This window comes from Meriones unguiculatus, chromosome 7 (genome assembly GCF_030254825.1).
Source record: "Meriones unguiculatus strain TT.TT164.6M chromosome 7, Bangor_MerUng_6.1, whole genome shotgun sequence".
NCBI classification, from domain to species: domain Eukaryota; kingdom Metazoa; phylum Chordata; class Mammalia; order Rodentia; family Muridae; genus Meriones; species Meriones unguiculatus.
Genome location: NC_083355.1, coordinates 17,931,639 through 17,955,733, shown reverse-complemented (window position 1 = coordinate 17,955,733; position 24,095 = coordinate 17,931,639). Strand labels below are relative to the sequence as shown.

The 24,095-nt window shown below is 53.5% G+C and overlaps 1 protein-coding gene across 1 annotated transcript; it reads right to left on the bottom strand.

The window, feature by feature from the left end:
- Positions 1-145: 145 nt before the first annotated feature.
- Positions 146-22,868, bottom strand: Wnt9b (Wnt family member 9B). Its single transcript, XM_021631852.2, has 4 exons — positions 22,726-22,868; positions 6,354-6,610; positions 4,700-4,965; positions 146-4,009 (listed from the first exon to the last, which is right to left on the bottom strand). The coding sequence occupies exons 1-4, from the start codon at positions 22,806-22,808 to the stop codon at positions 3,536-3,538; spliced, it is 1,080 nt and encodes a 359-aa protein (XP_021487527.1). The 5' UTR covers positions 22,809-22,868; the 3' UTR covers positions 146-3,535.
- Positions 22,869-24,095: the final 1,227 nt, after the last annotated feature.

The following is a 24,095-nucleotide window of genomic DNA, read 5'->3' as shown; positions in this document are numbered from 1 at the left end:
TCAAGCAAACAAACAAACAAAACTTGGGGGGGGGCATATTCTAGAACCTTCCCATGCACTTTCACACACATGAACACACACACACACACACACACACACACACACACACACACACATCCAACAGCAATGAAGAAGGAAGCACAAATATCCAGTGCATAGTTTATTGGTTTGTTAGCTTTCCCCTTGCCAGATGGCAGCCCCCAGGAGGCTGGGACTTGCTCTTCAGCACTGCTGCCCCCCCTCATTAGGCAGCTCTCTCAGTAATCGCTGGGAGGTGGATGGCTGTGCCAGCGCCTAGCGAAGAAGAGCCTCCGCTGGGGTTCGCGGATGTGCGCAGGTGGGAAGCGCTGGAAGCTCATGGTCATTGAGAGAGGAACCTTGGGGAACTGAGAGCTAACCTTGAGTACGGTGCTCTGTCTGCCAGGGAACAGAGGGTGCCAGAGCAGCTGGCTTTACCTAGACCAGGGGACAGGCTCCGCATGCCCATAGAAGCCAGGTGGGAACATGTATGACTCAAGGAAGGTCAGGGGACGCTGGGCCAATTGGGGATCCCCATGCATCCTGTCTGGTATGCCCCCCAATGCCGGCAGCCAGGGGATGCAGGTCCCATTTGCCAGTGCAACTGACTTTCAAAGAAAATATTAGAAATCCAGTGGGAAAAAAAGTCAATTTTTTTTTTTAAGGAAAAACACAAAACAAACAAAACTCATACATGGGCAGGGAGGGGCTGGGGGCTATGGTCATTTCTGGCAACTTGGGCTGCAGGATCCTGAGGAATAACCTCCATGGAGTCCTTGTCTCGCCAGTCTTCTCAGGAAGTCCCAGTCCTTGAGACAGGAGACTCAGCTTGCTGGAGAAACTAGCATGCCATCCATGGCGGAAGGCTGGGGTCACACACAGTAAGGACCTCACTTAGTTCCTAGCTTCAGAGTGAGAACAACCGGCTTTGACTCTCGGGTTCCAGGTAGGTCCAGGCCTCTGTCTGGTTCCTGGGGAATGCTTAAGTCAATATTCACTCATCGTTCCCTTCTTCGTGACTTTGAGCACACGCCTCCATCTCTGGGCCAAATCTGGAAAATGGTACAGTGGTGTGGCCTCCCCTAGCCTCATGGGGGAACGGGGGGAGATCAAGGGAAGGTAAAGAGTGAATGTTTCTGAAAGTGGAAAGTGTGCTCATCCTTTTTGTCCTTTGTGAGCGAAACTTTTGGGGCCGGAGGCAGAGACACACGGAAGATCCCGCTCGGTCTCACAGGACTCATCTCAGGAGGGATGTATGCTCCAGAGCTCCAAGACAGACTTTTGTGAGACAGGAGCTGAGGTCTCCCTCAGCTACCTGGCATCCAGCTCTGCAATGCCCCAGGCAGGCCCATCTGTGTTTCTCCAGAGGCTTCTGGGTAAACACGGGAACCCCACATATGGTGCCCAAGAAATAGAGAAGCTATATAAATAACATAAATACTTTCCCATATATCTTAGCTATATAAATTATTTTCTAAGAACTATACGTATGAGGTAGGCAGAAATACCCTGTAAATATCTCCCTTAAAGTTCCAGTTTGAGGGGCCCCAGCATGGCTGTGATGGGCTTTTAGGGGGAACGGGGAAAAAAGGGCCTTGGAGAGAGAAAGGAGAAGAGAAAAAGAGGGCCTGACTGAGGGTATCCGAGGGCATTAGTGTTAATGGCCAGCCACACCCTAGACTTCAGGTCCAACTTTGACCCTTCCAAACCCTCAGCCCTCCTGGCCATAGAGTCAGGGCACAAACAGGTGGCTTGGTTGTAGGTCAGGGTGTTCTAGTCCCCACGTTGTTCCAGGTTCCCTTCTTGCCTGTGTAGCCTCCTGGAAGAGCAGGAGTAGAGGTCACAGAGGAGAAGAATGACGGCCGTTGCCAAGGAACAAATATCCCTTCATCGAGAAACTAGAAAGCTAGTACTCAGTCTATTCTTCTCCTCCTGCCAAGCCATGGGTGGGCTCCTTTAACCAGCCAAGTCACTCCGGGGAAGGGTGTCAGGTCACTGTTGCTCCTCCTTGGAGCTTCTGCCCTCAAAGATCCTTCCAGCATCTTCATGCTGCCCGAGCCACAGAAGATGGGTGACAAATGGAGGTCTTGGCATGGGGGATGCTGCTCAGCTCCCGCCGACTGTGAAGCTTCCTGCTCTCGTAGAGGGGTAGAGGGCTCAGGGTGGAAGGAAGTTTACAGGCGGGCGTGGCACGGCAGGCCAAGTGGCCAAAGCCTTCCCAAAGGAGGTCGCTTCCTCCTGGTTGGCTTTGGTCCCTGCCAGCCTCCAGCAGAGTGAGCCCGATGAGGCCTTTGTCCTGGACTGGAGAGATGGGCACTGCTCCATGGGAAATCTGTGCCTGGCCGGGCTGCGTGTGTGCTTGTGTGAGCCTGTATGTGTGGACTATTTTCTCTCCTTTCACAGAGGGCTTTGCTGGGAGGCATTAACAATGACCAAAGGATCCAGTAACAGCTATTCTGCTCTCCTCTGGTGGGAGCCCAAGGGAAGAGTCATTAGTAAATGAATGGGGCCGCTGAGGAGGCCAAGCTTAGCAGACGCTTAGGCAGGGCAAAAGCCTGCATAAGCATCCTTGAGAGCAGAGGTGAAGCCGACCTGTGGCCCGCGGGCCAACCAGTCTTCGGTGCTGTGCTTCCTACACGTACGGGGACCTTGCAGCTCAGGTGGACACCAGTCACAGAAACTGGCAGCGCACACTCCAGGGTGGTGTTACAGTACAGAGCCAGTCATATCTCTCCCCAGTCAGGACACTGCCTCTCTCCTCCTCTGGGCTGTGATTAAAGGTTCGTTTGGCCACCAAGGGTCACTGTCTCCCCACTCAACCCTAGTTGCGTTATCTGAGTCCCGCCCTGGACACTGGCTCCTGCATCCTTCTGACATGCATTTTGGGGTCTCATTGGGCAGAGGCGGATGGCTCTAAGGGACTCAGCTCTCAAGACACAGAGACAGGAAGGCAGCCCTGAGTGCCAGGACTCAAGACTCGATCCACCCAAGCCTACACGGCTTCCCTTGCTTCCAATAAACATTCCGAACAGTCTCCAGGGAGCAGAGCCACCGGATCAGGGCAGGCATGTGGCACCCAGAACTCTCTGCCATCAGGGTAAGACGAAAGCAGGTTGGCCAGCTCAGTTGGATGCCCTTCCGCCCCATGCTCCAGCCAGCTCTGCCTTCCTCCTCCACATCCTCCCAGCTTTTGTCGGCTTTGAGACAGGAAGCTGCTTCTCTCTTCCAGCCTGGCATCCCCATTCCTGCCCTCCCCTGGTCCTCATGGACTCCCCTCTCTCCTCAGTCTGTTCTCCTGCCCCAAGTCCTCTACCAGGTTGGTGATCCTGGGACTCGGAGGCAGGGCTCTGTTTCTCCCTGCTGAGTGTCAGGGAAGGGAGAAGGCCAGCCAATGGTCTGGTGGGGAAGAGAGGTGAGTGTCCCACTCTTGTGCGTGGCATGCGCATCAGCGGGGGTACGCTCGCGCACGCAGTTGGGAGGGAGTCCTGGCGGTGCCGAGGGCTCACCTAGGGGAGGCCTAGCGTTTGCAGGTGTAGACAAGCTCCTGCTGTGTGCATTGCTGGCACTCCACGTAGCAGCACCACTGCACCTGGCAGTGGCAGGAGAAAGCCACCACTCGGCTCTGGGTGTCGTAGCCTCTGCCGCAGCACAAGCTGCTGCAGCTTGTGTCTCGGGAGCACACTCTGCCTGCCGTGCCGGGAGAGTACTTGCTGGGCCGGCAGAAGCTGGGAGAATCTTCCATGTAGACCAGGTCCACGGGCCGAGGCGCTAGGCCCTTGGCAGGCCCACCGGGCTTAGCAGGTGCCCAGAGCTCCAGATGGCCCAGGGCCTCATTGGTGGCACTGGAGACCTTGACAGCCGTGTCATAGCGTAGCTTCAGTACCTGGCCGGTCTCTCGGAAGGGGGAGAGCTGCTTCCAGCAGGTCCGCACAGCACAGGAGCCCGACACACCATGGCACTTACAGGTTGTCCTCAGGCCACTCTTGACAGCCTGCAGAGAAAGGCAGAGAAGAGGCCTGACAGTGGTCTAAACCTGTCTTGCCGTGCTAATGCCTAGAGTGTCAACAGAAGAAGAGGCAGGAAGGCTCATGTGAAGGTGACAAACAGGACCAGAGTTACAATGACCTGAGACCCTCAAGGTACCTTTGTGCAAACTAGGAAAAGTTTCCCCTTCCTCTAGGCAGTGCACACCCAGGCAGTGTGGGCCAGATCTTGGCCGACATCCCCTCCCCTTGGCCCAGGGTTCCTGTGGAGTGTAGAGCCTGCACAACTGAACACAGCAGCCCAGTTTCCTAAAAGCCCCTCCCTGCCTTCTCTCTCCCGTAGACCTAGAGACTCATTGCTCTCCTTTCTCGCATGGCTGTGTGACCTCAGCTAAGTCCCTTCCCTTCTCTGGGCCTCCTCTCTTGGAGGAGACCTGGCAGTTTTCATATTGAAGCTGTCAAATGATGCTGGCTTTGTCCTCAGAATGGAGACTCCATTCTAAACACATTGCTACCCTATCAAGGCACAATGCCAAGCCTGGCTCCACTGTAATGATGTCCAGCATTCTGTACCCCTTAGTGCCCAGTAACATGTAGAGAAGGTTCCCTGAAGGGGGTCTGAAGTTCATCCCGGGGCATCTTTGTGTTGCTCCCTGCCCAGCACAGCACTTTGGGCAGTAGGAAGGGTATTCACTCACCTTGATGCCCACATGGGTGTTGTGGGCATCGGCTCGCGCCCGTAGGTCCTTGCTTCCTTTCTTGGGCCCCAGGAAGTTGCTTAGGAACTTGGTGCTGTACTTCAGGTTGTCACCACACACACCCCACTGCCAGGCCTGCCGGCTCTCCAGGCCTGGGGAGTCGTCACAGGTACAACGCTCCATGCGCCCAGCGCTGCAGGCCCGGGCCAGAGCGTGAGTGAGGGCAGCTGCGGACACGGCATACAGGAAGGCTGTCTCCTTGAAGCCTGTGCAGGGGGAGAGGAAGCTCAGAGGCCATCTGCAGCCCCCTGAAGGCAGGAGCTTTGTGGGGTAGGAGGCTGGTAGGTTGAGGAGAGTGTGAGCCCAAGAACACGCTGTGGAAGGCTTCCCCTTGATACCTGTCCCTCAGACTCGGGCTGCCAGCTGACCCGTAAATGACCTCCAGATTTACACGGAAACATGTGCCCAGCTCTCAGGGGGTGGCAGGACAGGGCTGATAATCTCAGTCGCTTGTGCAGAAAGGGCCAGGCTGAGGTGAAACCGTCATCAAATCCTTTTGTGACAAGTGGGACAGCCTGATCCTGTGGATCTCTACGATGTCTAACGTCTCTCAAATGTCCTCTGCCACCAACTGTAGGTGACCCAGAGACAGAATAGTCTTAGGGGTCGCGCCTGACATCCACCCAGTACTGGGACTACCATCGTGCTCACAGTTGGAACCTCCCCAGTCCTCTGCTCTCAGTGTATCTGGGGCGCTGGCGATGGCTGAAAAGAAAGGGAAGCAGGCCGCTAGCTCTGCCTCAGACCCTCCCTGCGACAGAGCGTGGCTGGCTAGAGGAGGGCCGGTCGCTCCGGCATACGTCATTGCATTTTCATAGAAGTCTCCGCTGTAGATCCAAGCACGGTGGGAGGCTCGCACCCACAATTCCAGCCCTCGGGAAATTGAGACAGGACAAATTGCCGAGCATTTGGAGCAAGTCACATAGTGAGTTCCGGGCCAGCCTGGGCTACGGAGGCCTAGTCTCCAAGAATGCATAAACAACAATAGTAAACGTGCCACGTCACTTCCACATGGCAATAGAGTCACACCACGACTCATTCTCTCTTTCTAGAAGGGGCACTTGCCAAGGGCGACAGCGCTGTACTCAGCCTGTGCCTCCAGCTCCTTGCCTGGTGCCTGACTCATTGGGGGCCTCTACAGATGTTCAGCAGATGGATGGAGGGGGGGTGGAGAAGGATGAGGAAGAAGGGGGAGTCAGGTGGGAAGGGAAAGGAAGGGAAAGGGGGAATGACGCATCAACAGATGTGATGAACGCTGAACGCGACAGATGAGTGTGTGGACGAAGGAATCTGCCTCCCTTGCACATTTGGACCACTTAGTAGGTGGCCGGGGCCACCCGCCTCCTCTGTCATCTCTTCCAGGCACGCTGTGTCCTTTTCTCTCTTGGGTTCTCTTTGCTCCTCCGTCCTCCCAAACCACCAGCCTTCCACAGACCCCTACCAACTCCCAGATCTCTTCTCACTCGGGACTGTGCCCCGGTGGTTAGCCCAGCAGAGCCCGGGCATAACCAGCTCGCCACTCCCAACCCTCCGCCAGCCCTCTTCCTCCCTCCTCCTGCTTCTCCCTCGAAGTCCTCCCTGCTGTCCTCCCCACCTCTCTGCAGCAGGCCAGTCCTCCCCTCCAGGCTGCAGTTCCAGCGCTCCTGCCGGAACTGGAACTGGCATTCCAGCAGCCCCAGGTGTGCGGCGTCCCTCAGGGTCTCGGCCAGGCCAGGCTCCCTCCTGCACAGCTGCTTCTGCCGTCGGGACAGCTTCAGGAGGTCACACTGCTTCAGGTGGGCCCCAGCCTGTGCCGGCGCTGCCGCTGTGCCCACGCCTGGGAAGGGTGTCAGGACCTCACGTCCGGTCAGCCTGGAGAGAGTGAGAAGAGAGAGGATGAGCCTTGGGGCTCCTGCCTGGAGGGCATGAAAGCTGACCATCCCACAGGGATGGAAAGAGGCTGTCTTCGTTTGTTGCCCCCTTTGGGTAGCAGGCCAGTCCCAAAGGATTTATGCCCCCCATCTTATTGAGTAGAAGAGCAAGGTACTTATGTAGAAAGGACTGGTGACAAACCCCAAGCCCATGTTCTCCAGACTCTAGTCTGCTCTTCCGATCTAACCTCCTTTGCCAACTTGCCCAACTAGGAAAGTCATCCTGAGTGCTTAGTAGAAATACAGAGCTAGGTTGGGTGTGGGGGAACACACGTGCAATCCCTGGGCTTGAGGGTCTAAAAGCAAGAGAATGCTCTGACTACAGGGCCAGTCTGGGCTACACAGCTAGACCTGTTGCGGACAAACACAGATTTCCAAGCCCTGCTCTTGAGTGTTCTGTTTCATAGGCCTGGAGCAGGGCCTGGAAATCTGAACTTTTGCCACATCCCCTGGGCAGCTGCTGAGTTGTCCGAGAATGGGAGATGTCCCATGCAGTATTAGTCACTCTGGGAGGGGGGGGAGTGCCACTTTGCTACCAGGGTTTAGCACAGGGGGTGAAGACACAGAGTACACACCCAGCCAAGGTCCCTGTTTCCCTCTGCCCCCTCGTGTTACATAGCTGCTCAAGTACGCCCATGCCAGCCTAGCTGGTTCCCAGGTCTCGGGTAGATCATCAACCATCTGGCCACTTGGTGCCCTGGTACAAACAGAAGTGTGGAAAAAGGAAGAATGAGGAGGGAGGGAGGAAGGGAGGGAAGGAGAGAGAGAGAGAGAGAGGGAGAGGGAGAAGGGAGGGAGTTTTAAATCCCAGACTTCATGTTCTATATCCAAAGTCATCGATTCTAGAGTCAGGCTGCCAAATTCTAAGCCGAATCCTGCCACATCCTAAGGGCAACCTTGAATCTTTGGCTTCCTCCTCGGCAGACACGACAGCTAATAGCCTTGCCCCCACAGGGGTGCTGTGGGGATTGCCTAGAAAGCACAAAGTCGGGCCAGGCAGGCTTGCTTTCCTGCCAGCTGGAGTTCTCCTCTCTCCTCCTCAAGGTGCCTTACATTCTAAGTAGGTAGACAGTCTTTCCCTTTGTCCTGACGGGTAGCGGAGGCTTTGTGTGGAAAGTGGTAACTGGCTCGGATGGCAGGCATGGCTGGTTACTAGCAAGGTGTGATCCAGAATTAGGACTGTTTCCTCTCCCAGGACCTCTGTGTGACAGTGATATGTGTTTCTTGTCCCCCTCACCCTGGTGCACCCCGTGGATGGGATACACATCATTGCCAGACTTAGGCTAGAGAAAACAGTGCCTCTCTGGAAACAGTCATCTCTCCCAGCAAGGCTAAAAGAGCAAAGGTGGGACCAGATGGGGGCTGTCAACATTTCCACTTGGATGTGCCTGCCACTTGCCACCTTTGTTCACGTGCCCCTGGCTACGGGTAAGTCCTGTGGCCAAGCCCAGAGTGGTCAGAGAGGTCCTTATGCCCCAGAGTCTGGGGCTGCGGCTGGAGTCACCTGCCTCAGCCGGGACATTTGGCTAGATGCCACAGCCTCTCTGTCTGCCCGAGAAATAGGAAGCATCGGTGGAAGGTGGAGGTCCTGGCCAGGCCCCAGGTGCCCCTGTAGATTCCAAGTCTATCAGGTGCACCCAGCCCGTCGTGGAGCATATCTCCGAAACACTGAGCACAGACAGATGCTATCGGCTCCCCCGAGCCCAGCCTGGCCTGGGCTCCCCACCCAGACGCAGTGATCGCAGGGGCCCGTTAAACATTAATCAGGGGGCAAATGGGTAAGTTTCCAGTCCACCAGGCCCAGACCCAGACCCCTCCCTGCAGCCTGGCAGGAAACCCTCGGAGCTTGACCCTGGGCAGGCAAGGAGCAGCGCCTGAGGTCAGCCCCTGCTGGTGAGGCCCCACCTTGAATGGTTTCCAGTGTGGAGGGCAGCTCCAGGATTGCTGGAGTCACACGGTCAGCAGTCACACGGCCTCCAAAAGGCTGTCTTCTCCACACCAGGGGCTGGGGTGAGGCATAACTTAGGCTCACACAATTCCCGTTTCAGAAACTGGGACTTGCCTTGTAGCTTATTGACATTCCAGAGAAGAAGAGGGTATGACGGGTGCTTTGGCCAATGGGGCTATACATCCTTTAAAGCCTGATTCATATTCATCAATAATAACAGCAGAGGGCTGAGGAAGGGCTTTGGTGAGTAAAAGTATCTGCCATGGAAGCTCAAATCTCCTGAATCCATGTAAAGATAGATGTGGTAGCACACATGTAATCCCGGTATGCCTACGGTGGGTGAGATGGGAGGTAGAGGCAGGAGAATCTTGGAGACCAGTTAGCCTGATACGCACAGCAGCAAAGGACAAAGAGACTCTGTCTCAAACAAGGTGGAAGAGAAGGACCACTGTGCAAGGTTGTCTTACACACACACACACACACACACACACACACACACACACAGAGTTAGGTCTGGGGACGTAGTTGATAGGGCATTTGCCTGGCTATGCATTTAGCTCTGGGACCAGTCACCAGAACTGCAGAAACATCTTTAATCTGGGCGTGGTTCACAGTCATTTTGAACTACACAGCAAGTTGTAAAACTGACAAGTAACTCAGTTTGGTGGTAAAGCACTTACCTAGCATGAGCTAGGTTTGATTTTTCAATATTCTAAAAAAGTTAATTAAAGGAATAGCCATTATTATTTTATGATTATAATATTATATGCTATATGTAATGCACCAAATATTGTATTCCTTATATTGTTGTGGCATATATGCATACATACATGCACGTGAACAAACACACACACACATATACATGCACATGATATTTTTTGAGTTCCTAATACTGAAGGCTTCAAAATATTATGGGTATGTGACTGGGTCTTCTACCACTCATTCCTCCCGTCAATTATGGTTGCCATATGGTCATGTGCTTCACATGACCTTGGTACTCTGCTCTACTCACTAGATCAGTGATGAATTGATGACGTTTGCCAGTCTTTTCTCTGGGAAATTGGGATTTGGATAATAAGAGCACGCTCTTGCTTTCTCTTCCTTTCTCTCCTTGCATGGCTAAGCCTGAGATCTGGAAAACACACACACACACACACACACACACACACACACACACAGAGAGAGAGAGAGAGAGAGAGAGAGGAAGTTGAGCCGAGGAGGGAGAAGAAGGAACTGAATGCTTTGATAATGGCAGAGTCAAGAGTACAAGAGAGGATGCAGGGAATGCTTCCAGCCCTGGTTCCAGAGTCTTCCAGGCATCTTGCCTGACACGCTTTCACTGTGGAGTCCTGGCTGGGAGTTGCTTGGTCTCCCTAAGGTCACTGTCTTTTGTTATAACGTGTTGTGGCTGGCTGTAGAGTAACAGAATTCCCCAGGCGGCCCTTGTGGCTCTGCAAACATTCTCCCACTCATCAACGGGCACCTGCTTTTTTAATTTCGTGTAATAGGCCCTGAGATTAATGGCTCCAGAAATCCAGTATAAAGTCCGTTAATTTTATTAGTGGTAATGACACTCAGTAGTGATTAATGGTCAGGAAAGGCAGCCAAGCACAGAGACCTCGGGCACTGCTGGGCCCCACTCTACCCAGAGACACTTTCGGATGAGGTTCCCCATCATTTTCATGGGGTTCCCAAGGGACCTGTTAGGGCTCCTAGGACTCAACGTCGCTTTTATGGTGTTTTCGGTGTTGCAGTTTGGGAAATGATATCTTTGAAGAAATGGTAGCATAACAACCAATGGAGAACACTTGGCCATTTCCTTACCAGGGTTAATAAGCTCCTCTCTGCTCACCTGCCCCATGGCACCCACCATGGAAGGTTCTTCCTGACTCCATAAGAATCCTGAGCAGCCGGGCATGGTGGCACACTCCTGTAATCCCAGCACTTGGAGAGGCAGAGGCAGGCAGATCTCTGTAATTTCAAGGCCAGCCTGCTCTACAAAGTGAATCCAGGACAGCCAAGGCTACACAGAGAAACCCTGTCTCAAAAACAAGACAAAACAAAAGAATCCTGGGCATTGCAGATTGCAGCCTTTTCAGTGGCCAGGTGGTATGGTATCTGACACCCCAAGTTCAAGGACCCCACCTTCCCATCAACCACATGTTAGTTGAGAGTGAACAACTGGATCCCTGAAGGGATTTGTAAGGTGCCTACATGCCAATCAGAAACTCAGACACAGGTAATAATATCACCTGTGACAGGATCAAAACCACAGAGGAGGTGGAACTCACGAGCTTGCTAAGTAGCCTTTGGGACAGTGGGGACAGAGTTCCTTAAGACCTCTGCCTGACTCTGTGGCCCTGAGCCACTGGGACCGTGACACCGGCAGGCTACCTGTGCTCTGGCCCAGCTGGGCTCTCCCTCCTGTCTCCTACCACCACCCCAACTCTGACCTCTCCTTTTTCCTTACAAAACAACAGCCCACGTGACCAGCTTCCTTCTCTTCATCTGCAGTGAGCTGTGTCACTTGGGTCACAGTCTGGGTCCATGGTTCTATCACTATGCTGGTGATAGGCTGTGTCCCATATGAGGACACATCCTTTGACTTTTAGGACATCCTCTGTCCACTCCTGGCCCTTCCATCCCCTCCTCCTTTTACACCCTTGCCAGTCACAGGTTTAGTTAAAGCTGCCACATCATGACGGCTGTTCAGGAAGCAGCAGAAAAGTAATGATAGACCCCAGGGGCCACTCAATAATCCTCTCAGGGTTTGTTGATAAGATCACACCAGTTAATGTCCAGGAAGTCCCTAAAAGGTTCTCTGACACACAGTAAGCACCAGATAAGGGCTCTTATTATTATGCACCAACTGTGTACATGATGCTGAATATAAGGACATGGGCCTGTCTCCCCAGAAACTCACAACCTGGTGGGAACTTGGTTGGGCCCAAGAGTCATGTGAACTCCCTAAGAGCCCAAGGAGACAGAGAAAGAAGAAATCTTTGAATCAGCCTGGCCACCTGAGGAACAGCAAGTAGTACCTGGGCTCTTGGTCTAAGTGACAGCCTGGCCTTGGCCAGCTCTGTCTTGCCAGCTGCAAAGGGAGGTAGGGGTACTCCAGGCTAGGGAAGACAGCTGTTCCTCCAGCTGCTTCTGCTCCAGATGATCTGTGGGTTCCAGGAGAGGCTGCCCCAAGATGCAGGTGACTACGTGGAATAGGGAGGTACAGATGGTGCCCACGGCACTAGATTAATGACAGGGCATCTGGTTGAAGGGGCAAGGAGCTGAGCCTGGTACCAGGGCCCATGCCAACTGCAGGCCACTTGCTGCCTGAGAATCAGGAAAGCCTGAGCTGCCTGGAGCTTTGGCCTCGGCCCTGCAGAGCCCCATTAGATGCTTCTGATAGCGGCTTCCGCTGCCGGGCTGTTCGCATGGTCAGTGCTCCCTTTGTGCTTTCATCTTGAGCATCTCGGGCCCCATGCTGGCCCTGTCTGAGTCTCGGCACACTCCCACACCTGTGTGTACACTCCCACACCTGTACACATATTATTCCACCCCCTATCCCCATCCCTTCCTCTCCCCCCACCACTTCTTTCTCCTCTCTCCAGCAGGGGGCAGCTCCATGTGGGCAGGGCCTGATGGGACACTGGACAATCCTTCTTGAGAAGGTAGCCAACAACCACCTCAGGCTTTTCACCCTCTTGGACAGCACCACCCCTATTTACCTCTGGACCCCATTTTCTGAAGCTCCTGGGTCATCTTGCAATTCTATCACTAAGGTGCCTGTATTTTGAAGCCTAGCTGAATTGGTTGGCACTCCTCTCACCTCTGCTACGGTTCTTTCTGGCCTTCCCTTCCATCTCATTCCTTCATGCGCCTAGCATCCTTCACGGTGGGTTCACCAGGGAACAGGACTACTCACAACACCTCTCCCTAACTCCCTGTTCCCTTCATAACTTTAACCTCACATCCCAGAAGCCTAACCTTGGGGAACGAAGCTGGCCACAGCCTCCTACCTGAAACTCACGCTGATCTAGTCCCGCCTCAGAGAGAGAGAGGAGCCTGGCCCAGCTGTGGGCTTTGTTTCTAATTCCTGCCTCCCAGGCTGTGAGCTGAGTGTGGCATCAGGGAGCGGCTGGCAGAGCGAGTGGGCAGTGGCAGCCAGCCACACAGATGATAACATTTTACATCCCAGCAGTGTCCTGATTTAGAGCCGCTGATTCAACATCTGCAGAGGAAACAGTCCCGCTCCCTGCCCCTCCCTCTGCGCAGATGAAAGCCTTGAAGAGAGGCCTTTGTTCCTGGCATGTGTCGCTCAGGTGGCACAGCAGCCATAGAGCGTCCCCAAAGCCAGTCCTGCACAGAGGGATCCTTGGTCTCCGGGAATCTGGAATTACAAGCATCTCCCAGGGCTTTGGCTGGGTACAGCTGAACATCCCTGAGACCATGACATGGGAGGTCAGGAGATGCCTTCTCATCTAGCCCAAATGTTTTGCCCCGGTGACTCCTGGGTGTGTCGAAGAGGTCTACAGAGAAGAAAGGTCTGGTACCCATGGAATTCATATAGGATTTATCATCCCAGGTGACCGTGGCGGGGGTTGGAAGTTCCCCACATTTCCTGGAAGTTTCTCCATGAGCATAGGAAAGGTTCTAGGAAGTAAAACCCAGCCTTTGCCCGAGGCCAGTGCCTGAGGTGCTGGACACACAAAACACGAAGTGATGAATGTTTGGGGAAAAGGCCTCTCAGTACTTTTCCTGAGCCTCCTGGGTAGCTGGGAAGGCTGGGAGATGGGACCTCGATTAGGGAGAGGAAGATTCTCCATTTTAAAACAAAAAAGTTATTTTCCTGGTCTGAAATTCAGTCTCCTCAGCTGAAAGTCAGAAATAAAGCTTAGAACCTGGCAGTGGTGATGCATACCTTTAATCCCAGCATGCAGAGGCAGAGGCAGAGGCAGAGGCAGAGGCAGAGGCAGAGGCAGGTGGATCTCTGTGAGTTCCAGGACAGCCAGGGCTACACAATGAAAACCTGTCTGGAACAAACAAAAACAACAACAAAAGAAATAGGCTTAGCAGAAGTGGCCAGTCTATTCATACTAAAGTGTGACAGTACAGTGTCAGTGCCTAAGAACTAAATTTTGTAGGAGCTGGGGGCAGGGGACAGAGGGATGAAGGGAGGGAGGGAGACAGAAAGAGAATGAATAAACTCATTCTTTACCCTAGTTCTAAAGGCAAGCTTCCCCAGCCCCTTGGGTTCACAGGCTCAAGTACCTCTGGGAAGAGTAGTATCAGGGACACACAGGATGGGAGCTATGGAAGAGGGGAACACGAATGCATCCCTTTCCCCCAGCTCTACCCTAACTGTGGGATCCTGCTGACCAGCTCACCAGCTCTGGGAGGCTCCAGAGTGTTCCCTGACTCTGGCTGGCACCCTCTTCCCATGGGCAGAGGCTCAGGCTAGGAAGACCCATGCCTGTGCATGTTCACTCTGGGTCAAGGACAGTCTGCTGCCCATTGGCAAGGGTCCAGGCAGAGGCGTCACTTCCCTCCTGCGGGCCCCAGGGATGGCTACAGCACCCCACACGGGGCCAGATGGCCACTTCTAAATACTCAAGCAGGGAAAAGGTGGCCCAGGTCAGCCTGGAGAGGGAAGGAATGCAAGATTCACCCTTGGGAATGGAGAAAGACCCCAATACCTTCCCACCTTGGCCTGTATCAACTCCATCCAGGGCTAAACAGAGAGACGGCTGCTCCCCTTGGGCCTAGATAGGCTCTCCCCACCCTCCAACCAGGCCTATCTCAGCCTAGCCTCCATGTCCATTTTCATGATGTCCCTCCTGCCTGCCAGTTCTCTTCTTGGGCTCAAAGCCCTCATGTCCCTGGAAACTTTTCTAGCCACTGCCTTTGAAAACACTTGACTCCATAATGCAGAGGTGAGAAAGGTGAGTCTCGGGCATCGTGAGGCTCCCTGGCCTCCTCCAGGAAGTCCTTGTTTGGCGGTCCTCTCTCCATCTTTGTCTTTCCCCACCTTCATGCGTAGAGTGCCTTCAGTTAGTTCTACATGGCTGGCTGCGTGGTTTCTCTAAGTCAGAGATGAGTTTCTTAGTGGGGGAGGCCTTAGTGGTTTCTCAGAGCCTTGTGGCCATCCCTACTGTGCCATTCTTTCAGACACCTGCCGGGTACATCGGTTGCTGTTGTTAGTGTAGTCCATGCCTCCCCAGGACTCACCCCAATGGCTTCCCCCACAGGCTTGCTAACAGGTTGTAACACCACCACCTCCAAACACGCAAACCTTTAGGGAAGACATTGCGAAGGGGCCGGGCTCTGCAGGAGGCTGCCTTGTCCTCACCCTGGTTACTCTTGCATTTTCAGCTCGGCAATTAACTTCAAGGCCAACTGGCTCTGGTCATTCAGACCCCATTACAGCTTTTGGAAGGTCTCTGAGAGCCAGATCCCCCTGATCTTGGGGTGCTTGAGTTTCCTTAGAAACCTGCTGAGGACCAGTCAAGAAACTGACATCTCTCTCTCTCTCTCTCTCTCTCTCTCTCTCTCTCTAAGTAGCTTTTGCAACCTCTCATGGTGACATGGTACTATGGGTTCACAAAACTTTATCAGTAACCCAAACTCGGGAAAGCTCAGTGAACCCTAGGGCTTTGGCATACTGGGATAAACAGGCCCAGAGTTCAGACCAAACAGTGTTACGATCTTCAGTCCTCATCTCTCTAGTGAGGGGTCCTAGACGGAGGCAACCTCCTGAAGTATGTTCTCTTCCTCCTCCAGCTCATGCCTGCTGCTCATGAAATGCCCAAGCAGCTGATCCCAGGAGCCTGAGGGGTGAGGTGTGTCCCATGGTGACAGAGAGAGGGGTCAGGGCCTGGTAGAGGCCTGGGTGAAGAACTTGCAATGGGCATGGAGAAGGGCATGAAGGAAGAGGATGGCCAGCAAGAGAAAATGAACACTGTCCACCTAGACTTTGAATGCAGAATAGGGGTGACAGCAAAGGCTATAAGAACATGACCTAGCCAACAACAGGAACCCATGACCTCTGGCCACAGGGAGCTCTGAGAAAACTAGAGACACGAGCACGGGAAAACTTGGATAACAAGATTTATCCAAGAGGGCAGAAGATGCTGCATATATGATTTCTAATTTTTTTTTTTTTGATTTCTAATTTTTTAAAGAGGGCACCGGATCACATTATAGATGGTCGTGAGCCATCATGTGGTTGCTGGGAATTGAACTTGTGACCTCTGGAAGAGCAAACACTGAGCCATCTCTCCAGCCCCCAGAGGCTACCTATATGAAAGTGAAGGACAAGAGCAGCAATGGGGAAATGAGAGGGACAAAGAGGTCACTCGGGAGTCCCACAAACTAGGTAGAGTTCAGTCTTGCACGGCTAGCCACCCGCCCTGTGACTTTGGGCAGAGCACTTGGTCTTTGTAAGATGGCAACCATCCCAGCACCTACCTTCTGGGATATCACAGTGGCATAACAACATCATGTGTGGAAAGTGGTGATGTGGGACGGTTGGGGGAAAGACATAGAGAGAGAGGAACAGGTGTGGCCAAAACATTGCTTAACATGGGATGCTCTAGGGAGGCCGTTAGACTTCTTGCCTGTTTGCTGTGGGGAACATTTCAGGACTGTATATGCTCTTTTGAAGGTGGGCATGGCAGGGGGATGCCCATGAGCTTTGCCCATGCTCTTGGCAAGTGTCCTACCACTGAGCCACACCTTCCTCCCTGTGTAATTTAACCCTCGCAACAACCCTGAGAGAGAAAAATTAGGCTGTTTCCCAACTGATGTCAAAACAGCTGACTTGACCGGGTGCCATTTAGTAAGTCTCAATGGAGGATTCGAATGCTGATCTGTGTAGCCTAGAGAACAGTAAGCCTGGCTGGTCTGGAACTCACTATGCAGACCAAACCAGCCTTGAACCCGCAGAGATCTTCCCGATTCTGCCTCCCAGATGCTGGGAGCAAAGGCATGCACCACCACACCCAGGTAGCCAATACCCCTTATACTGGATCAGTGGTTCTCAACCTTCCTAGGAACCTTTCATACGGTTCCTTATGCCATGGTGACCTCCAACCATAAAATTATCCTCATTGCCACTTCGTGACTATACTCTTGCTACTGTTATGAGTCACAATGTAAATATCTGTGTTTCCCGATGGTCTTAGCCACCCTGTGAAAGAGTCGGTTGACACACAGAAGGGGTCTCGACCCCTAGGTTGAGAACTGCCACACTTGAGCCAAGCCTTGACCGTTCTCATCTTGCTCTGGTTGATGCCAACATAGGGATGACCCTTCGCTGATAATCTGGTCCGTTTCCTGAGACCAGCCCTGCCTGAGCACACACTCCCTAAAGCACTAATATCTCATGCTTACATGCTGATCTTCCAGCAGGAGAGGATCCCAACTCTGCTTCCCTTCCCCAAGTCCACTTCTCCCTGGCGAGGTGGATGGTCTGACCCAGAGCCCAAGCCTAAAGCACTTGTCAACCAGGGGCAGGCGGCTGGAAGTCCTACCCACAAACACAGTGATTCTTACCAGGGAGATTGGCCTTTAAGCCATCACTGCACGGCCACAAGATTTCCTTTCCCTTTGGTCCTCTTACCCTGTTTTACTCAGGACCCGATCCCATTTCTAAAAGTATGGGAAGGGGGACTGAATAAGAATGACACTATCTGAACATGGAGAAAGCTTTAATAAATATTTGTAAGCCCTAAGCCGGGTGTCACTGGCCTGCCATCCCAACACTTGGGGAGTCAGGGGAGGGAGGGGCAGAAGATCAGGATTTTAATGCCAGACTTAGGAACATAGTGAGTTTGAAGCCAGCCCTGGCTACCTAAGACCCTATCTGGACCCCACATTCCTGTCATGGAGGAATATCACAAGAGAGCTATAGGATGGGAACCACAAATGTTGCTGAAGGCACCTCACAAAGCCCCAGGCAGGCAGACATGGGTTGTTTCTGAAGGAGCCTGCTCAGTCTTCTATAAGTCTGTTCCTAGATTCAGTACAGTTCAGAGTCAATGTCCCAGCAGGCTTTCGCGTAGATGTTGACAAGCTGATGCAAAAGCACGAAGGGATGTGGCCAGCCAGGGCAACTTCTGAAAAGATGGACAAAGTTAAGGAACTTGCAGTGCTTCATGTCTGCCTTACCCTAAAGACCCGTGTGGAAAGCAGTATGCCTGGCTCCCTACCTCACATCGTGCACCCTAATTCACAGGCTTAACTGTAAAAGCAGAGTTTGCAAGGCATCTAGAATGAAACATAGGGAGAAAAGGCATACAAGAAAAAGTTGACAGCATGCCGGATGTCACAAATTCAAAAGCCCTGCCTGTCCCGATCCCCTCTCCTCTTTCTCTCACATCCCAGCCAAGTGCTCTGACACTAAGACATACCACACTCCTCTTCTTGAGACAGGGCCTCACTAAGTTGCTCTGTCAGGCCTTGAACTTATGTATCTCCTGCCTTAGCTTTCTGTGTAGCCAGAATCACAGCCCTGTGCCACCCGCTAGCCCTGCCGAAACCTTCTGCTCTTTAGAAGATCCCAGTAGGAGAATGAAAAAGGCCACAGATGGGTAAATGTTGCCAATGCCCTTTGACAAAGGACCTGTGTCCAAACTATATAAAGAACACCTGGATTAATAGAAAGACAAACCAGTAAAAAAAAGATATTCTAACGGTCACATGAAAAAAATGTCCAACGCATCACTCGCCAATGGGCTAATACAAATTAAAACTGCAAGGAGATACCAGTACACACCAGTAAAACTGCAGCAACTAAAGCTGAGGAGAGCTGGCAATATGGGGGCACAACTAGAATGGGCAGACATTTCTGCGCAAACAGCACAGCCATGTTGGAAACTGTTCGGCCGCTCCCTACGAATTAGACATATCCCTGCTAGGTGATCCAACAATCCAGTCCCCTAGACAGTTGCCAAAGAGAAACAGAAATATATGTCTACAGAAGGGGTGTACATGGACGCTCGCACCAGCCTTGTTGGGGAAAGCTGAAAGCTAGAACTAACCCAAATGTCTATTAATTGTGGAATCAACAAACATTCGTGGTATGCCCGTGTGATAGAGTACAACTCAGGAAGAAAGAGGAAAGGGCAGGGGCTGAAGAGATGGCTCAGCTGTTAAGAGCACTGACTGCTCTTCCAGAAGACCCTGGGTTCAATTCCCAGCACCCACATGGCAGCTCACAACTGTCTGTAACTCCAAGATCTGACACCCTCACACAGATATACACGTGGGCAAAACACCAATGCACATTAAAAATGAAAACAAATAATAAAAAACCCCCAAAAATTAAAAAGATGAAAGATCTCTTGCTATGTGCAGCAACACAGATGGACCTCAGTAAACATTATCTACAAATGTATAATAATTGTGGTCACCTCAAAGGGATTATAAAGGTGTATCCATTCGAAAGAGCTAGAGGGTGTTCTTAAAATGAATGTGCCATATTATATGTGACGAGAACTTGGGGGGCGGAAATTCAGGTGGTGTTTTTCTCTTCCTTGCACCCGCAAGGACAGCACCTGAACCGCCAAGCAGAGAAACAGCCTGGAAAGCTGGCCCACCACTGGTCAGTTGGGGGGGGGCTCTCCCAGGGGGTTGTGACAACAAGGGTAGGCCAGAGCTCAGAGGCTGAGTTAGTCCTGCCTCTGAGGCGCCTGTTGTCTTGTCCTGATCAAGTCTCTCGTCTACAGAGTCCTTAGGACCTGGAGAACCCAAGGCTCCCCACCCTGACAGACCTGGACGGTCAGGGTTTCCAATGGCTTTGTGCCTTAGCCTGGACTGGTAGACCAGCATACCCCTTACATGATGAGCTGAACACATGCTAGGTCCTGTCACCCAGCTCAGTCCCGAGGTCACCCTGGGATCTTTGTTACTAGAAACTGCTCCTGTGTGTGCACATTTCCAGAGGCCAGAGGGACAGCTATGGGTTTCATCCCCAAGAAGGTTGCTCATCTTTGAGGTCTTTTGTTGGCCTGAAGGTCACCAACTGGGGCTAGATTAGCTGCTCGGTGAGACCCAGGGATCCTCCTGTCCCAGCCTCTCCAGCACGAAGACATGCCACCACATGTAGCTTTGTTACATTAGTGTTGGGGACTCCAAGCTCAGGTTCCCTTGCTTGAGGGGCAAGCACTCCAAGCCTGTAGACGCCACCTACTAAGGCACAGTTGACGTCAGCGGCCCTTTGCAAGCGTGGACAGCCTCTGCACTGGCTAAGTGCTTTCCTTTTCTAGGGTTGGCTCAGAAAAGGTTGTGAAAGCAGGAGCCTTTGAGTCCCAGGTCTGAATCCCAGCCTGGTCTGCTGGAGGCTATTGCAACGCTAGGCAGATGTTTTAACCTTGCCAGGGTGTCAGTGGTGATAATGCTCATCTTAGGGGCAGGTGTGCAGCCTGGGCGACGAATAATAACCCAGCAGGTGCCTGCCTTGTACCAAGTGCTCAGCGTGGGCCTTCCAGCCACCTCCTGTCCCAGTGCTATCCTTTAAGAGGCTGCCTGAGGGGCTAGAAGTTTCGTGGAATCCTGCCTGTCTCACTGTGGAAGGGTGCGAGGCTTCTCCTGCCATGGCCAGGAGGGTCTGAGAGAATTCATCAAGCAGAGGGAGGCCGCTCTCCAAGCCACACCCTCTGTGGCAGCTGTCGCCCTCAGACATCACACAACGATACCTTATGAAGCGGGGCCCTACACAGCATGGAAAACAAATACAAGGCAGGGCCTGGTTTCTATCCTGTCCCTCGCCGTCTGCTGTGTGACATCGGGTGACTCCCTGGCCCTTCCTGGGTATTTTCTACCTAACCCAGGCATTGCTTTGAGGGCACTATGAGAGAAAGTGGCTTTGTGCAAAAGTGATGTTTAGACACCTGCTCTGCTTCGCTTTGTTACGTCACCATTGCCACCTACTGAATACGGCTGGGGACGCAAATGCCACTGCCTGTTTCCGATCTGAAAAACGGGGATAGCATGTGACCTTTTTGAAGCAGGGGGTCGGCCACTCCTCGCTCTGAAGTCTTTGACTGCAAAGATCCCAAAAAGATTGGTACCAAAATTGCTGTCACCTGCTCTCCTGATCGCTGAATTTCCTTTCATCAGGAAATAAAAGAAAAGTATTTCATGTTATACTTAGAAATGAGACTTCAAAGGCAACTGACCTAAGGAGGGATAAGCACATTCGCCTCACGGTCTCACTAAAGTGTGGATGACTGATATCAGACAGCAAATGCTGATGGGAGGCTAGGAAACCTGGTCCACCCAAGTCACAAGAGAGTTTGCCCCCATGAGCCCCGGACCCAAACATTTAACAGCGTGAGGCTTGTGTGGACCTTTACAGCTCTTCCAAGGAAGGCTTCCAACACTCAGTGTCTTGCTCTCGCTCTGGACATAATTAACCATCCTCCCTCCTGCTTTTAAGGCTGTCCCTTGCTCCCCAGCCCCAAAATTTCATTCCCTTCCAACATACTAGCCAGGATGGTCCAGGCCTCCTGGGGCCCTCTCCTCCCAACTCATCTGACCTTTACTCCTGCCTCTGACCATAAAACCCAAAGAAACAAAGGAATCATGGGAATGGTCTGGTGTCCCTTCCTTCTCTATTCCAGCTCAGAGAGACCTCTTGGTTTCCTCTATCATCGTCTTCAGAAATCGTTAGTCGAGTGTCTACTACGCACTAGCCACTGTCCTGAAAGCTTTGTATGAGCTAACCTCCAGCACTGTTGTCCAGACACTAAGAACAGAGTAGTTAAGACAGGCCGCCGACAGCACAGAGGCTTGAAAGTAGCAGGATTGAACTCAGGGCTTGAATCCTCTCCCTTCTGTGGTGCCCACCGAGGGAAGCTCTTTCCCCCTGAGCTGAGCCATACCCGCTGCTCCGGGTAGGGGTGAGGGGGTGTCAAAAGGAGACACTGAGTCCCCAAGAACTGAGTGGTCCTCCCAGATCGACATCCACTAGGATCTGCTCTGGGCTGGAGATTGACGAACCTTCCCCATATATTTCAGGAGCCGTTGTTGCCTAGACCCCAGGGGTCATGACCTGGAAATTAGCCTACAGCCCTTATGCCAGCCACTGGAGGTTGCCCCCCCCAAGCACCCCCCTCCCCAGTGGTGGCTTCCTGAAGGCAGCCTCTGCTGTGCCCAGACTGTGAGCCTTGCCTGACTAGGACCGAAGCTGGCAGAAAAGGGTAACGATTAACGTTTAACATTTGGAGCCTGCTTTGGGTGGAGGTCAGGAAGGTGATCTTAAAATTTATGACCCCTGCCATCGCTGCCACCCCCAACCCTCCATTTAGAGTCGGAGAAGACGTTTGCAGACAAGTGCCTTTTAACTCTCCTTCCAACCATTCCTCTCGAGGCTCCTGCCCCGTCCCCCAGATGTCACCACAAGCTACAATCATTTTCCTACCCATGTACACCCCAGAATGGGCCTCTCTCCCTCTCTTCACCGTGAACCCTAGAATACACGCCCCCAAGCCAGCTCGGGGATGGGGGGATGTAATTTGGTCGCACTTTCTCAGAACACAGTTTTTATACCTCCAACCGACAAGCCCCGCAGTCCCGGGATCTCCCCTATCCTTGGATCAGCGGAACTCTCAGCCTCCTCCCCGCCCCTAACCACCAATCCCTCCCCCCAGCCAGGTGTCCAGGTCTCAGCCCTGCAGGAAGAAAGCGAAGGACACAGGAATCGCAGGCAAGGAGTGTGGCCGGACAGAGCCCAGGATGGGGACAGACAGGGCACCGAGAAGGACTCTGAAGAGGACACGGGAGCCCGGGACCGACGCTTGGACCAGGAGAGACAGGATGGACCGGAGCTGTCAGGCCAAGATCCCCGGCGCTAGCCGAGCCCCAGGCTTGGGCTGGAGTCTGACAGGCACCGGGCGGAGGAACCGGGCGGGGCAGGGGACTGAGACTTAGACTGGAGACAGGGAGGTGAAGTCTGAGCTCAGGGAGCCAGGGACGGAGGATCCGGGCGCGAAGTAAGCCTGGGAGGCGACCGGGGGTCCCGTCTGGGCAAAAGACTGAGTTGGAGGCCTCGCGGGGGACTACAGCCGGGGCTAGGGCACGCGGAGCGCGGGGACGCGACGGGCACTGACCCGAAGTAGGCGGCGGCGGCGGCGGCGGCGGGTAGCGCCAGCAGGCAGAGCGCGGCCAGGGCCAGCGCGGGCGCGGGGCGCATGGTGCCGGCGGCGGGCGCACTCTCGCATCTCCCTGCGCCACTCGGCGCTCGCAGCGCCGCCACCAGCCGCCCGCGGGGCTTTAAACCCGGGCGGGGCGGGGCGCGGGCCGCCCGGGGAGGGGGGCAGCGCGGCCGGCGAGCCCCCGGCCCCATTGGCCCCTCGGCGCTCGACCCGCCCCGTTAGAGGAGGGGTCAGCGGCGGGCCCCGCCCCGCCCCAGGTGAGCACTCACCTGGAGCCGCGCCCGGGGGCGGAGAGTGTCTGGAGAGGGATGGGGGGCAGGAGGGAGGTTCTAGGGGTCAGGGAGATGCTGCCTCTCCCGGGAGGGATGCAGGGGTGTGAGATCTCCGCTCCGACCTGGACAATAGGAAAAATGGGCGACTCGCCTGGGCTCTGCGGCAAGGGTTCGGGTCGTCACGGTGCCGCCTGAGCGGGTTCAGCTTTCTCTGCCCAGGAATTGCCAAGCGAGATGTCCTGGCTCAGACAGAGTTCCACTCCAGCAGTGAGAGGAACTCACGTCCAATGCTTAGGAGGACTCTTGGCCAAAGGGCAGCCTTACAGAGGGTACCTGGTCTTAAACACGAAGCTGATGGCCCTCGGCGAGGAGTCAGGGGCCGCGTCTGACAACGCTGTTGCTGGCCAGAAATTCAGACTGTCTAGGGAGCTGGGTAGGGCCGCGGAGGAAGGAGGACCCAGCCTTCCTAGATGTGTAGATTCCAGATAAAACGTGAATCTCCTAAAGCAACGCTCCCTGTTGCTTTAAAAAAAAAAAAAAGTTTGACTCCAATTCTTGCGGAAAAGCAAGGGGGTGACATCAGTCTAGGAAGGACACAGACAACCAAACGACCTTTCAAACGTCTTTGGGAGTCTTGGACATCCAGCCAAATCAAGCAAAAAAAAAAAAAAAAAAAAAAAAAATAGCTTGTAATGAATGTCAAATCTTCGTGTAAAATTTCAAAGAAAGGAAGGAAGGAAGGAAGGAAAAGAAAGAACTTAGACACGGAGTTAGAACATTGGGTGACAGTGACCTTCCCTTTGCAGTGGATATCAGCGCGGCGGGGGCTGGAGCTGGGAAGATTTATGTCTGTCCTGACATCGAGTTTGTGGCAACAGAGGAAACTCTTTGCGCGGGCTCACTGCGGAGCAGCCTGGTAGCCACATGACCCTTTGCGGCAGCGGCTCTGCGGTCCTGTCAGATCTGGTGGTCCCGCTGATGGAGGCCGCAAGGCCCCCGTGTGGGCTCCGGAGACCTGGAATTCCATCAGGTGAACTATGAATTCCAGATGTG

Coding starts and splice junctions, on each gene's coding strand:
- Wnt9b (XM_021631852.2), bottom strand. CDS start 22,808: ATGCGCCCCGCGCCCGCGCTGGCCCTGGCCGCGCTCTGCCTGCTGGCG. Junction 6,611..22,725: donor GCCGCCGCCGCCTACTTCGG/GTCAGTGCCCGT, acceptor CACTCTCTCCAG/GCTGACCGGACGTGAGGTCC. Junction 4,010..4,699: donor ACACCCATGTGGGCATCAAG/GTGAGTGAATAC, acceptor CTTTCTCTGCAG/GCTGTCAAGAGTGGCCTGAG.